The sequence below is a fragment of the Lissotriton helveticus genome, chromosome 9 (assembly GCF_964261635.1).
Source record: "Lissotriton helveticus chromosome 9, aLisHel1.1, whole genome shotgun sequence".
In the NCBI taxonomy this organism is placed as follows: Eukaryota; Metazoa; Chordata; class Amphibia; order Caudata; family Salamandridae; genus Lissotriton; species Lissotriton helveticus.
In genome coordinates, this window is record NC_136070.1 from 1,053,134,496 (window position 1) to 1,053,150,467 (window position 15,972).

General features: G+C 43.5%; 1 protein-coding gene across 1 annotated transcript in view; it reads left to right on the forward strand.

Moving 5' to 3' along the window:
- The window catches only part of SLC6A1 (solute carrier family 6 member 1), a 598,500-nt gene that overhangs the window by 120,493 nt on the left and 462,035 nt on the right, over positions 1 to 15,972 (forward strand). The window contains exon 2 of the mRNA XM_078661404.1: positions 13,880 to 14,304. Within this exon, the coding sequence (XP_078517530.1) occupies positions 14,067 to 14,304 (238 nt within the window). The 5' untranslated portion in view covers positions 13,880 to 14,066. The remainder of the gene's footprint in view (positions 1 to 13,879; positions 14,305 to 15,972) is intronic.

Sequence of the window (15,972 nt, forward strand, 5' to 3'; positions counted from 1 at the left end):
TTGGGCACCATACCAACCCAGTTTGGACCCAGCCATATGAAAATCAGTCTTGACCCTGCTCCCCTTGGGAACAGTCCATCCCGAACTGCCAGGCCAAGTCCTCCCGTTTACTGGAAACAAGTATCCTGGGACCAGTTTCAGGGTTTCACCCCTCATCAGTCAGGTTAGCTTGAATCCAGTGGCACAGTGAGCAAGCGACCCACGTCTAGACATACCCTTAGTCACTCAGGGCAAACATAGCAAATACAGCAAGATGATGGACGGCGTGCTGAAACTTTTCAAACACTCAAGAGATCTTGGTGAAATCCATAATTTTTTTACTCACCCTGCCACCCCAGTTTTGACCAAGCCATATGCAAATCAGTCTTGACCCTGCTCCCCATGGGAACAATCCAGCCTCAACTGCCAGGCCAGGTCCTCCCTGGACTGAAACCAAGCATCCTGGGACCGGTTTCAGGGTTTTACCCATCAACAGCCAGGCTAGCATGAATCCAGTGGCACTGTTAGCAAGAGACCCACGTCAGGGCATTTCCTTGGCCATTCAGGGGGAACATAGCAAACACAAAAAGATGAAGTACAGAGTTCTGAAACTTTTCAAACAGTCACCTCCACTCAAGATATATGGGTTGAATGCATTGTTCTTTTGCTTACCATGCCACCCCAGTTTGGACTCAGCCTTATGCAAATCAGTCTTGAGCCTGCTTCACATGGGAACAGCCCAGCCAAACTGCCAGGCTAGGTCCTCCCCGGACTGGAAATAAGCATCCTGGGTCCGGTTTTGAGGTTTCATCCCTCATTGTGCCACCCAATTAGGTAAAACTTTAACCATATCTCATGCCTGCCTTTTCAGCCTGTGTGCGCAGTTTTTAAACTGCCATGTTGACCTGGCTAAAGCAAAACTTTTGCCAGGCCCAAACCTTACTTTTTATACATATAATTCAGACCCTGGACAATCCAGTGAACAGGGTGCAGTATATTTAAAAAGTCGGACAAGTACTTTTTAGTTTTACATGTTCTGGTAGTGAAAAACTCTTAAAGTCATTTTTCACTACTGCAAGGCCTACCTCTCCCATAGGGTAACACTGGAGTTACCTTATTAAATCTAATAAGTGATCATTTCCAAATGAGAGCAGTTACCCAGTTCATTTTTGATGTCTTTGGAATTGTAATAGAAAATCCTTTCTCATGGTAAAGTCGGGTTTGAATGACAATTTTGAAATTGCCCCTGTTAGAAAGTTGGCCTTTTCCTGACTTAGCCATTTAGTGCCTGCAGCCTGTCTCCAGGTCACATGCCTGGGTGTAGCTGGTAGCTGAGCTTTGTGTGTTCCTCTTAGACAGCCACCCACAATAGAGAGTTTAGCCATGCCTGGATGGGCCATCACTGTCAGCATGAGAGGGCATAGCTGAGCACAGCCTTACTTACACTTGAATAGGTTATGTCTAGTCACCACTTAAAGGGTTGCATACCCCCTGTAGTTAGTTTGGAACCAGCACAGGGAAGGCATGATGCTTGGAGACTTCAAAGGAACCCTCTAAAAGTTTCTGCCTCCTACCAGAGGGAGGGCAACAGGTATAAATATTGGAACTCAGACATCAACTCTTTGGTACACTTCTGGACCTTTGGATACTCTGCCAGAAAGAAGGACTACTGTGCTTCTGAAAGGCCAGCCCTTCTGCTGGACTGCTGCTCTGAAGGAACCGATGTCCTGCTATGTTGATTTGCTGCCAGACCTCCATCTGTTGTACCCAGGTCCCCAAAAGTGACTCCAAAGCCTAGTAGGTTTGCCTCCTGACTAGAGCCTCATGGACAGAAGGCTCCAAGAACTTCGACCCCAGCACCTGGACTCTGCCATCTGTGCGTCTGCCCTGCCAAGTGGTGCCTATCTGGTCCTGGACCTCTGGAAGTAACGGATCATCTCCACTGCATGGAGCATTCCTGAGTAGACTCCGTATCACAGAGTCACAGCTCCTTGTAACAGTTGCATTGCTCTGACTACATTACGCATCATCAACGCCAGACTTCAGATTGCAAGCCCTCTTCGACTGGATTCTTGATGGCAATGCCCGGCATTGCATTGCAGTCTCATCGCATCTAAGAACTAAGGCATCACTTTAGCTGTGCAACGCACCATTAATGCATATCCTGGCAATGCTGTGCAAGGAAGGATTGAAGGTACTTTGTTCAGTGGGCCTAACTGGGTCCCCGTAGCTGGCCCGTGCTCCATTGCGGTCCACCTGAACTTGTGACTTTGTCCTGGTCTGGCATGGCCAGATATACACAGTTGGAGCTTTGTGCTTTTTAGTGCCAATTTTACTGAAATAATTAAACCTGCATTTCTCTGATTCTACTGACTGGATTTTTGTCATTTTTGTCTTGTTTTATTTATAAAAAATAACTCTAGTTTTCAAACTTGGTGTAGGATACTTTTCGTGTGGTGTTTTCACTTTATTATTGTTTGAAATGTTGCACAAGTACTTAATGCAGTGCCTCTGAAATGTGTCCCAGGCATCGAGTGGAGGTGCCCCTCATGCTGCAAGGGGTGTGAACGCCACACTGTTGTCTCACCAGTAGCCCACTTAAGAAGATCTTTCAACCAGAGTGACAGTGAGGGCGCCACCGCAGACTTCCAGGCCATTGCTTTGTGGAACTTTAGTAGCTTGAATGCCAGGTCGACAAACTAAGTAATATATTTATTTCTATGTGTGCAAGCTGTCAGACCCAGGAGGCAGTGGAGGAGATCATACTGTAAGGGTCAGCCCATAACATCAGACAGGATCTGGATGGATTCTCTTCAATAATGCTTGATTTCCGGGCAGGGACACACCATAAGATAAAAATCAGCCTCTAAGCAGGGGCATCACGGGCTTTTTGGGGTTATTCATGGAAAGGTGCAATGGAGCAGCATAGTGGTGAGAAATGTCTGATGCACATAGTTGAACTGGGTGTAGAGGCACCCCAGACCTGCTTCAACACCTGATCCATTGCCTGTCTGCAGGTGTTGTCCAAGAGATAGAGCCCACTTATCTCTCAAAACATGGAGATTTGGATTGCAGTGCTCCAGCAACCTGTTGTATACCTGTGTTACCATGTGCTTGCCAGTAGTATGCCCCAATACTAGTTGTAATGCTGGGGAAGTGGTGGGTGTGGTATGCTCCAGCACCGACACATCAACAATGGCTGCCATCAGAATATTGTAGATCGAAAACTGGCCTTCATGAATGTCACATCACCCCGAGGTCCTGGATGGACATCAATAGTTTATGCTTGTACAGGTCACCCACTGTTAGGATACCTGTACTATCCAAGGGCCAGTGTTGTGATGGTCTGTGACCTCACAGAGCACAGAGAGTGCCCACAATGGCAGAGTGGGTGTGTATGGTGTGGAACCTGGCCACAGGATCACATACTTGTCCAAACAAACCTTATAGACTTTAGCAAAAGATCCCACCCTCAGGCGTCCCACTGGGGGTCCATAAGCTAGTTTAGGACACGGTGGCCAAGTATGTTCTAGACGATAAAGGAATGCTCGAGCTTAGCAGCCATCAGCAGCCACCGCATGAACCACTGTAATTGCGCAACAGCAAAATACAGCTCATAGTGAGATGCTCACAGCCCCCCTTCTCTAGAGGGGTAAACAACTTGTGCAAAGCCACTCTTTACTCCTATTGTCCCAAATCAAGTCAGAGAAGAGCTAGTTCAGTGTCCTCCTAGTTCAGTGCTACGAGAACAGGCAGGGCAGAAAGATGATAAAGCAGCCGGGGAAGTATCAGCATTTTCACAATTGAGACTCTACCCATCGGGAGTGAGGTAACAGGTTCCAGAACGTCAGAGAGCGACGCACACTCAACAAGGCCATTCCCAGTTTACCTTCAATCAGATCCCACTTTACATGATAGACATTCATCCTGAGTTAGTTAGTGCCAGGTTAGCCCCAAGTCACAGGGCCCCTATGGCTCCAACTCAGAGAGTCTACACAAGGGGAAGAGGCTGGACTTGATCCAATGTAACCAGAAGCCAGAGCCCTTCCAAAGTCATCCATCACCTGTGACAAGTCCCTTTGCAAGTCCCAAAGATATATTTTAGCATCATCTGCACAAAGCGAGATCTCCTTAACGGAGGCACCGTTCGATATGCCCCACTGTGGGCATCACCACCAGAGCTCCATTGTCAGAGCAAGTATAATCAGGGAGAGTGGGTACCCCTTTCTGGTGCCCTCTGTGCACCCAAACCGAAGCTGAGATTTCAGTGCTGGTGCACACCCTAGCTACTGGCTCCATATACAAGAGATCAATCAACCTCAATATCTCCAGACCTAAAACCATATGTTGCAGCATGCCCCACAGATGAGGTAGCCCAGCGTGTTGAAGGCTTTTTCAATATCTAGCTAGAGCGCTACACAAGGTGGTGACTCAGGTGGGTATATGAGACAAAACAAGCAGAAGAGAGGGCTGTTTTCCTTCCAAGATAAATCCCTTCTGGTCGTGGTGGGCCAATGTAGCAACGTATGGCAATAGTCGATTCACTGTGACCTTTCCAAGGATATTACAGTCCAGATTGAGGAGGGAGAGTGGTCGATATGAGTTCCTGTAGGAAGGCTATGTGAATGTGCCTGCACTTCAGATAGGAGTACACCTGAAGGTGACGTTTGGGCCTCACCGTCTCCAAAAAATTCCAGGTTTGAAAATTATAGGAGGGTGGGGAATCAGCAGTGTGTGAAGTCATGTATATGATGTCTGTAGGCCTGCCTCTATATGCTCCTCAAACCCCCCTGGTCACACACACTCCCCTGCCCCACCCACTTCTAGCAACACACCACTGGTCATCCACAGACAAATAAACAGAAAGAATAAAACGTAGAAACACATGCCCCACCTTCCCTCCCCAGGTCACAGCAAGGACAAACCCCAGACCAGTGACAAACTTTATACCAAAGCAAAACTAAAAGGTCTACCAAGGTCAATTCCTATTGTCATGGCAGCTGATGGGGACATGCCGCCGGGGTCCACTCTCAAACAGCACTACTTAACCATGATGGGGAGGTAGGCATCGGTTAACAGTACAAAGCAGGCTAGTGTGGTTTCCAAGCAAGTGGGGGACACTTGAGGTCACACCCAGGGGATTTGGGCAATCAAGGAACTCCCATGCAAACCACATAAAGGTGCTCCAGGCAGTTCTCAAACACACCCCCAATAGGGCAGTGGCAGCAGGCCGTTGAGGAGTATCCAGGGGCCCAGTCGTCTGTACGTGATGCCAGGTGAATTACGCATTTGCCCTCTACAGCAATTGCATCTCCCTCAGGTAGGAGGGACCCCCATCCTCTCCGATGAAGGGAAATTCAGGCTGGCACTCGAGGCCCGATATCAACTTTTACCTGATGGCACAGGACTAACTGTGTGGGTTTGGTGTAGGAGGAGGAGGGCCCCTGAGACCATCCATGCTGGACAGCACTTCCAAGGTGCGGGGAACCAAAGCGGTCCGTCCGCCAGATCATGAGAGAATGTGAAGCACCAGCTGTGGTCCAGCAGAAGATACAGCTGCACCTTCAGGAATGTGTCTCTGTCTCCAACGCTCGCTGCCACAGCCCGGTCCCAGCTGTTGTGGAGACCTTCAGGACTACCCACACAACATTCATGAGGGGGTTGCTGCTCTTCAGGATAAAGTCATGTGGGGGAGCCGTGTGTACCTCCTTATTGAGTGTCTATCCCGGCCGCCATATTGGCCAACCCCCCCCATCTTTATGAGTGAGAATTTCTCTGCCACAGGACCAGTATATCTGCAGTTGTACATCCCTATCGTCTGACGGGAGATTGATGGTCCAAGGTGGGGTTCGCTGTGTAATTTTGAGAATACCCACTAATACGTATGTTTGAGGGCATTCCTAGACTCTTTCCTGCCCCCTTTTCACTCTGGAATTAGCTAAAGATTTACTCCAGCCAAGGGATGGAGAACCTCCCTTCAAGGATGGGAAAAGCAAATTATCAACCCACTGATTCAGTTGAGTTTAGGGAAAGGGCTTTCGCCACCTGAAAAATGTTATCCTCAGGGGGAAAAAAGGTACAGGAGGTTCCACTTCAACTATGTGGAGTTCTCTCCTTGGGGGAACTCTGCACATGGGGAATTACATTTTTTTTTTAAAATCCACATGATGTTCCAAGAAGTATTCCTGGTAACCTGTGCCTGGTGCAGCTCTGCAGGCATACTTCTGGGAATGATTGTGAACTGGAAAAAATGGAAACGTACGGCTAAGTGGAGGCCTAACTCCAGCCGTATTTTTCAATTTTTTGTAACTAGGATCCACGGTGTCCATAAATTGATCTACAGTTGCAGTAGTTTGATGCTGTGACTTTAATGTAAGCCTATCCAGGGACCAGCGGCGGCTGCCATAAAAACAAAGGATGTTGGGCGTGTGGGGTCGCGCAGTGGGGGGTAAGGGGGTTTGAATATGAAAAATGATAAGACTTACCTTTTGCTGCCGCCCGCTCCAACGTCGTGTCTGCTCCCACCGCCTCTCCTCTTCCTGTCTGCTGGTCCCAGCAGCCCCTGGAACAGACTCCCTGTCCAATTCCAGCAGCGCTGGGATTGGTCTGAGGTGGCCGAAAAGAAGCCCTGCTTAGACCAATGAGTCTGTGGAGTTTCTCCTGCTCAGCTGCTCACCTAAGTGGGCATGTGTGTTTTGGTTGGCCTGAGACGGCCAGCCAAAACACATATGCGCACTTAGGGAGTGGAGTGCACATTGCACTCTTCCTCTCCCCTACCATACATCGGCCCCACACCTCCCACAGCACTGGCTAAGAGCCGGCAAATGTAAATTAAAACGATGCAAGGACATCGTTTTCATTTACATTTGCTGGCTCTGAGTCAGGCAGTGAGACGACGCTCCCCCGCCATTGCGGAGGAGCCGCCCCTGCCAGAGACTAGAAAGTAGTAGACATATTACCACTGGCTATGAGTTTTAAAGAAATAGGCTCATCATGATTTTACATGATGAACAAATAATAAGTTACGGGCTCATTTCACTGAGATATGAATGTCAAGAAATGTGCTCATTCTCACATAACAAACATATTAGGGTAAGATTATCATTTCTGGAAACAACAAAGTATAAATATCATGTCTCTTCAGCTCTGCCAGTGATAAACTATCAGATTTCTGTGTTTCACTACAGCCCTATTTGTAAAAATAAAGAACCTCAAATTCCTCCCACTTTGCGGTTGGGGGTTGTTAATGAACCAGATCCAAAGAACTTTAAAATGTAATAAATTAAGGCAGAGCTCATCGCTTTCTACAAGTCAGAATTTATTTAAATATGATTTTACATAGTTAATCCTAAAGCTTTTGATTTCAGCTCATTTCTGGTTTTAAAATGTGAACAGTTTAAATGGAAAGTAGAATTTTCCCTGCCAATTTAATGTCTTAAAACCTGTGATACTCAAATGCCAACAACCATTTCATATGAACTCTGTTTCCCAGTGATAAGAACTAACAGGCATTAAGCTTGCTCTTGAGGTGAAAGATAAGGAGAATAGCTTCCGCCTACCGTATCTCTCTGGGTAAGATAGGGCAAAGAGCAAGATTAATCCTGGGAGTATTCAAATAGTCATTAAATCAACAAGCAATAGCACTGCTAATATGTATGCCTATTAATAGTTTATTCATACAGAAGCACAGAGAATACAGGCACATATACAGACATGTAAAGAACACACGCAGATACAGGTATCTGTGCACATACACCAAAATATGCATACAGTATTCTACATGCACGCATACATACACAGGCACACAGGTAAACACACGCAAACGAACAAAAAGTCAGAACATAGTCCCACACGGGTAGATGGAAATGCGTGAATAAATATATGAATAAACATGCTGGATGTATAAATGAATAGGCAGAGGGATAAAAGTGGGACCAAACAGGTACGGGGTGCCTTAATTAATGGATCCGGTGGATGTTCCAAGAGAGTCATGGTGTGGGTAGATTGGTGAGCTCGTGGAGTTGTGTGGTTGCATGCATCAATGTAGTCATGTGGATTAAATTACTCAATGAGTGAAGGTGACTGCATAGTTGATGAATGAAAGCATCAGAGCAGGTGAATGGGCTGAGAGATGCTGTTGGGTGCCTGGATAAATTGATGATGGGTGAGAGACATGGCTGGGTGGTTGGATAGATCGATGATGGGTTGAGAGATGTGGCTGGGTGGGTGGGTAGATCGATGCTGGGCTGAGAGATGCGGCTGGGTGGTTGGGTAGATCGATGATGGGCTGAGAGATGTGGCTGGGTGGGTGGATAGATCGATGATGGGCTACGATTTGGCTGGGTGGGTGGATATATCAATGATGGGCTTCGTGGCTGAAATGCTGGATGGATTAATTACTGTATGGGTGTGAAGAGATAAATGACTGAATGTGTTGGTGGATAGTTGATGTATTAACTGGAATTGAGAATGAATGGGTATTGATTCTGGTAAATAAATGCATGCATGATTATTGATGAATGGACAAAATGAACAGTGCAAGTAAATGTGTTTGAATGAATAAATAGAATGACTGACACAGCAAAATGCATACATCTTCCAAACCCCTTGAAATCATCAGTCAAGAAGGAATGGCAATAAAGTCAAAAATACAAACCAATCATATTTTTAAGGACAAAAACGGTGAGGACGTTAAGACCATAAACGCGAAATTAGTTTTTCCTTTGTGATCCAGTAATTATGCTTAGAATTTGAGTATAGATTAAAAATTACAACAGTATGTAAGCTTGTTCATTGGCACCGGTATACAGTACTGACCTGCAATCTTCAAAACTTGATTCTGCTTCTTTTTGAATGAGTGAAGACATTTGACTGTGATAAAATGGATGCAACTGTACAACTTGCAAGAACAAATCGTGATAGTTTAAAAACATATGAAAATACATTTTTCTGTTGACCATATCAACCAGGAAAAATGTTTTTGTTTTCGTAAAGCCTGGAAAATCGTAGTAATCCTCCTCCTTGCCTTCAAAGGTTATGCCTTTCATGTTTTAATTCTGATGCAGTTTTTGCCTAATTATTGGTGTAGCCTAATTTTAATATAAATATTATATCCCTTACAGTTGAAGAAAGGAGACACCAGTTGTAATTGTTTGTTTCATACAGTAGCTCAGCGCATTCACAGACTGCTGCTTGACCGGCCCTGGGAGGGGGGGTGGGGGGGGCGGGTGCTAGCCAGTAGCACTGCTCCCGCTTTTGTTACAGGGGGCATGTATTGCAGCACTGCTGCAAAACCGGCCCCCAGTGACAAAAGTCCCCCCCCCCCACGGGCACAAAAGTGGCCCCCGCACCTCCGCCCCCCCAGAAATGTCCCGTGTCTGATGCGGCCAGTCTGGCACTGACTAAAGTGCATCCCACCATGACTGCACTACATTCAAGCACAAATTAGATCTGGCCTAAAACCAGCTTTAGACATTTCAACAGCATAAAATACTCCAACTAATCCATAGATGAAACACAGTCATGCATATATACTTGAACAGAGGGGGTTTGGATCAACTCACCTCATTCAGTGGTTTGTTCAACCATCATTCACATATTGCTCTGGCCAACAGTAATATGTAATATATAATTGTCCAACCCTAATCGCTTCTTAAAATGTAATCTTGAGTGGTTTTGCACATTGTATATATACAACTCTAACCACTAGCATTTGTAGTAGACTTTTGTACTTACTACCATTCTTATGTAAGTTTAGAGTTTACTTGTTTGTACTTTTCCTTGAATGAACTTGCAACTTGTATCTATGCAACCAAAACTACTAGTATATGTAGTAGACTTTTGTAATTACTACCATTCTTTTGTAAATTTAGAGTTTTTCTGTTTGTATCTTTTATGTAACTCATGTACTCTGTAGTCCTTATGTAATACAACTGGTCCTTTTGTAAAGCGCTCTAATACATTTGGGTAAGGTTTGCCCTATATAAAGTTGCAATAAATTGGGTAAGGGGAATTTGTTAGCCTATTTCAGCTATCCGCTCTCTTGTATTGCCATCGACAGCATCTTACTAATCAGATATGCACATCCACCTAAAAGGAAGTGCACATCAGTGCCTGGGCTGATGAATCAATACTTTACTTTGTCAGTGTTGTTTTCTTCCTGTCTTTTTTTACACTGTTTTGTAAGCCTTGTGTTTTTAAATGATGGCCTCGCGTTACAGTAATTTAAAGCCAATAGCAGCTTTTCCTTGTGCTAATAAAACTCTGAAAAAGATTTTCTATACCTTTTGTAAGCATGCCAGCTGGTAGGAAGAACCCATTCTGGTCTATTAAAATAATAATTATTTTTCTTCTTTTTTTAAATTTTTGCAGCATACGCTTTCACAATTTTTTTTTACCATTGTTTCAGCTTGCCAAGACCAGACCCTTTGAATTTGTCAATGCTTATGGTGTGTGTTAAAAAGAACCATGTCACATATATATATATCTATATATATATATATATATATATAAATATATATATATATATAGATATATATATATATATATATTCATGAAAAAGCGGCGTTCCTCACGAGCACTCAGGCGTAAGACAATCATATATATATATCGATAGATACATGTAATGCTTCTCTTCGTATTGCCTTGTCAGTGTCTAGATCTACATTGAGACATGTACTATCGACTCGGGCAAAGGCTGAACTTTTCAAATTATGTCTGCTTTTTCAAAACCTATTATCACATATGAGCAATCAAATCTTTCAAAATCCGATGTTCCACCAAAGTCAGGTCCATGTGCAATAGTCCTTCCCATTGAGAACTCCTAAAGCCAAACTCATTTGCAAAGAATGTTCTGAATGTGGACAAGTTAAACACTGTGCTCCAGCAAATTAACCAGGCACAAAATTCGAGTTGATATGTAGTCCCACCAGTGAGGCTTCCTCTTTCCCAAAACGCTGTGTGTGCAGTGCACATATCCTTGCAGTGCTTTCCCTTGCATCATGTCACACCTGGCATAGGATAAGGCCCAATATCACATATTAGAAACTTTGAGCACATTTATGGATGCTGTGTACACCATGTTGACTCAGACCACAAACGTTGGGGAAAATAAATTAATTTTACACCATCATTGCATTATATTTAGGAGAGTTTTAGCAGTAAGGGTTGATAGATTGTCTACTATGTGAAGCGCCTGATACCTGAGGGTCATTCATGCTCTCTATAAAACTCTCAAATAAATAAATGGATAAATAAAAGCATAACATTGTAAATAATCTCAGTCACATTTCCATTTACTACAAAGAAAATGATAGAGAAGACGTTTGCTAGGCGAATCCACATGAGTGCAGGTCAGTGTTTAATTGGAGCCTGTGGTTGCAGTTAGGCCCACTGGCACTCATTTTTGTGGTCTCTGCCTTATTACCCCACGTCCCTGTGGGGAGGGCAGAGAGATTATCTGTACATGTAGGGGAATTGCAGAATACAGCGTCCTTACCTGATTTATTTCAAACTAAGGTATCTTACCAATGTTAAGAATCCATTTCAACCTGATTCTCCATAGAAAAGAACAATCTAAAAGAGTTATTTAAGGACCCTCACAAATCCCTAGTGGTGTCATGTTTCCTCATTGGGTCTCACCCTGGTCCTTATAAACGAGGGCGGGCTCAACCATATTCCAAGAAACTCTTTAAATATTGTTCCTCAAGGGGTTTAAAAGATAAAAAATGTCTAAAGGACACCCCAGTGTTCCTCTATTATTGAGTGCCATTCGTATAGATACAAAAATTAGATACATATATATGGGTGTTCTTTAGGAGGGGTTACTACCCTTCTATCCTAACTTCTCATCAACACGTTTCAGCCCTTTGAAAGGCCTGTCAAAAGGTCCTGGGCTTTCACCAGGACTAACCCTATATTGAGGCCCTGAATTAAGGTTGGGTTGTTTGTCCTTTCTATCTTGTCCAAGTCTCCTGCTCTCACATTCACATCATATTCCCTATTTAGGCCACCAATTCACCCATGCTAATCCCAAGGAAATAGGTCGTAATGATGATAGGATACCTTAGTTTGGAACTAATTTTTGGGGACTGGCACTTAATTTCCCACGAAAACTTTGATACAGAGTAAGATAGAGATGCGCTAAAGGCAGAAAGATGGGGAAGAGTAACATGGAAAAACAGCAGCAAATGGAGAAAGCAGGGGTGAACAACAACTTACAAGAGTGAGGTAAAGCGGTAGGTTGTATCTGTTGGTGGGTTGAGGAGACAGAAGGTGTGAAATCGAGACTATACAGCCTTCATATTTGGCACCCAAACATTCAATAACACTGTCTGTGGGTTTTAGAATACAACTTTGGGCCTCAGCTCTTATACGACTATAATTTAAGTACTGGTGCAGGCAATGGAGGAGGGCCTGGCAGAGACACAGAAAAGACACTCATAGCTAGGAAGTGAGGGGAGAAAAGCATATTTGGTGAGGAACATATTGAAAAGGGTAGAGAAATTAGCCGAATATTTGGGAAGAAGTCTGACGGGAGGAAACGTTACGAGAGGTGGAATATCTGAATGGGTAAACATAAGGAAAAGAAAGTAAAGCATGCCAGTGAGGAATACAGAAAGGAGTAAAGTTTAAATGAAAAATCACACCAGGGTAGGAGGTGAAAGTGGTGGTGAGATAAAGGAAGGGCATGGGTGAAGTAAGAGTGCTAATAGGAGAAGAAAGAAAAGTGAGAAAAAAGAGACAAGTAGCGGGATATTAAAAATGATGTGAGGAAAAGGGCCTGCGAGACACATAATAGTGGCATAGAAATTTCTACATAAATTGTCATATTGCAGAACTAAGGCAGTAGTGAACCCTAATTTGGTCCTTCAGTGTCACATATGCAGGTGATCATGAATATAGTCCCCCTCATTTGACCGAATATGGAAACTGCAAAAATTGTGATTTGGAGTCATTAGACAGGTCGGTGTTTTCCTCTCAACACCTTGAGGAAGGAGAAAGTTAGTATTAACGTTCTATGAAGGTTGACCACTGCTTACTATGCACAAGACGGTCACAGGTATTTATTCCATCTACTATATGTAATAATAATATTATATACTTGTGTGATTTATTTATTTAAGGTCCTTGTAATGCATTAAACCTTTTGACTTCTGGCTATGTACACACACAAGCCCAAACAAACAACAAACAAAAGTAATCATATCTATCATATACATTATCCTGTATCTTTCATTCTTCTGAAAAAATAGGTGTTGCCAGCAATTTGTGTCTTAAGTAGTCTAATTACTGCCTATTGTTTCCCGTCCTGTCGGGAAAACTTTAAGTTATCCACTCAGGCATCTATTCTGAAATTCTAAGAATTGCTGAGAAGTTGTAAGCCGAATCAGGAATCTGAGATGTGTGGCAAATCTGCATATGCAATACCACCCTATGGGTTTCTTAAAAAAACGCCAAGAACATGGGAATTACATGCAAACACACCGATTTCTCAAGAAATTCCTCAATCCTTGTGGGACAGCCTGGAATAATGTGGTAAATCACCACAACCTACAATATCAGTAGTTCCAGAGCAAAATATTACTACATCAGAAGCCAGGTGGTATTTAGAATTAGAGTCTCAGCGACAGGTGCAACACATCTAACTCGGTGATGTCACATTTGTTTTCAAAGCCCTAAAACAATTATACCGTATATCACCTGATATACCAAAAACCATTGAAATATGCATTTCACATATACGTGTGTCACTGTCCACAGCACTTTGAAATTAACAAGTTTGCGGTGTTTATTTTAGTTGACATTACTTTGGAAGGTATACTTTAATACTGAAATAAGTACTACATCTGCTGTTATATTGCACTGTACTAAATTGATTTTCTTACTTAATATTTTTCAGATAAATGCAGAAAATCACTGGAGCTGCTCATAGGACATCACGCTGGAACAGTGACGTTTTATTTATATTTTACCACCAATTTATATCCCTAGTTGAGTAATTTACAGCCGCGAAGCTGCTGTCCACGTGGACTGGTGCTGAAATCTCTCGTCTGGCTCCCAGGCACCCTCACTCCAAACCCCGAGACATGGCGACCAATGGCACAAAAGCTGCGGATGGACAAATATCCACTGAGCTCAGTGAAGCCTCTATAACGAATGACAAACCCAAGACACTGGTAGTGAAAGTGCAGAAGAAAAGAGTAGAAGATCCAGATAGAGACAATTGGAAAGGACGATTTGACTTCCTCATGTCATGTGTTGGATACGCCATTGGTTTAGGAAATGTGTGGCGATTTCCATATTTGTGCGGCAAAAATGGAGGAGGTAGGTGATCATTTACTTCTTTACAGTTCACACCACCAGTGCCTATTGTATTCAATAAAAAACCTCACTCGGAAAAAATAATGGCTGTGCTATATTAAATTAGTTTTACTCACGCAGATTTTGGGGTTTTCATTAGTTTCCTCAAAAATACTTGGTTTTTTACTTTTAAACACGGTTGTTTTTATTAAATGTAAATTTTAACATAAAATCACAAAATAAAACGTAATGGCATCTAAAACATTAATTTCATGATAAAGTAATTTACACCTATTATAGCAACAGATTGCTTTTGAAAAGAATCAAAAGTAACGCAGTTCCATATTTTTCAATTTAGTGACGCGCAGTTAATTTCAACGCCCTCAAACCCGTTCGTCCAATTTATGCAATTTTAGACTTGAAGAGTTCCGAAAATGTGTTTATGAATTCATAATGGCATTCTGTGGATTTTCGGAATATATTATAACCTTTGATTTTGGTATTTACATGAAGCTCAGTTTGCACCCGGAACTGCACGAGGGTCAACGTGAGGCTCTGTGTAGAAGAAGACAGCCAACACTCCTCCACCAGTGGCTCCGAGGTCTTCAAATCCCCCTCTATCTTACAAACACGAAGAAACACTTATTAGCGTAGCATTTTTGGTTTTCTTGAAGCTGTTTCAGCACCCACAAGAGGGTTAGCATTGTTGTTGTTTGTGCAGTTGTGTCAGCATCCGCTGATCCAATCTGTTTCAGAACTCACAGGAGGGTTGGCATGGTTGGTGTTCAGGCAGCTGTTTCAGCATCCCCTGGACAGTTAGCACTCATGGTGTGGCTACCTCTGTTTCATCACCCACAAGAGGGTTAGCATTTTTTATGTTGCTGGAGCAATTTCAGCGCCTAAAGGCGGCTTACCATTATTGGCAGTGTCTTAGCACCGACAGAGGGCTAGCATTGTTGGTGTTAGGGCAGCTGGTTCCGCACTCACAGAACGGTTATTAGTGTTGGTGTTATTAAAGCGGTTTCGTCACTGACAGTAGGGATATTATTGTTAGTGTTGCTGCAGCACATTCTGTAGAACGTAGTCCACGCTGGTGGATGTAATCCAAGTAGGTTTATTCAAGTAGATAAACCATGTAGCTTAGATCCAGTTAAAGTCTGTAGAGCAGCCCCACCAGGAGCAGCCCGCCAGCTGCTCAGCCATCCACCAACTGTCACTACTCATACCCAGTCACTCCAGCATTCCACTCATGGCCCGCACACCAACATTCCACACAGAACATTCACAGTGGCTGAGCAGCTGAGAACAAGATAACATAGTATATATCAACATAACATGAGAATACTACACATTCAGTACACACAGGAGAGTTAGCATTGTTAATGTTGCTGGAGCTGTTTCAGCGACTACAGGTGGGTTACCATTGTTGGCACTGTCTTTGCAACCACAGGAGGGTTAGCATTGTTGGTGCTATTCAAACTGCTTTTGCACTGACAGGAGGGATAATATTGTTAGTGTTGTTGCAGCACATTCAGTACCCACAGAAGAGTTAGCATTGTTGGTGTTCGGACAGCTGGTTCCACACCCACAGAAGGGTTAGCATTGTTGGTGTTCAAACAGCTGGTTCCACACCCACAGAAAGGTTAGCATTGATTGTGTTCAGGCAGCTCTCTCAGCACCCACAGGAGGGTT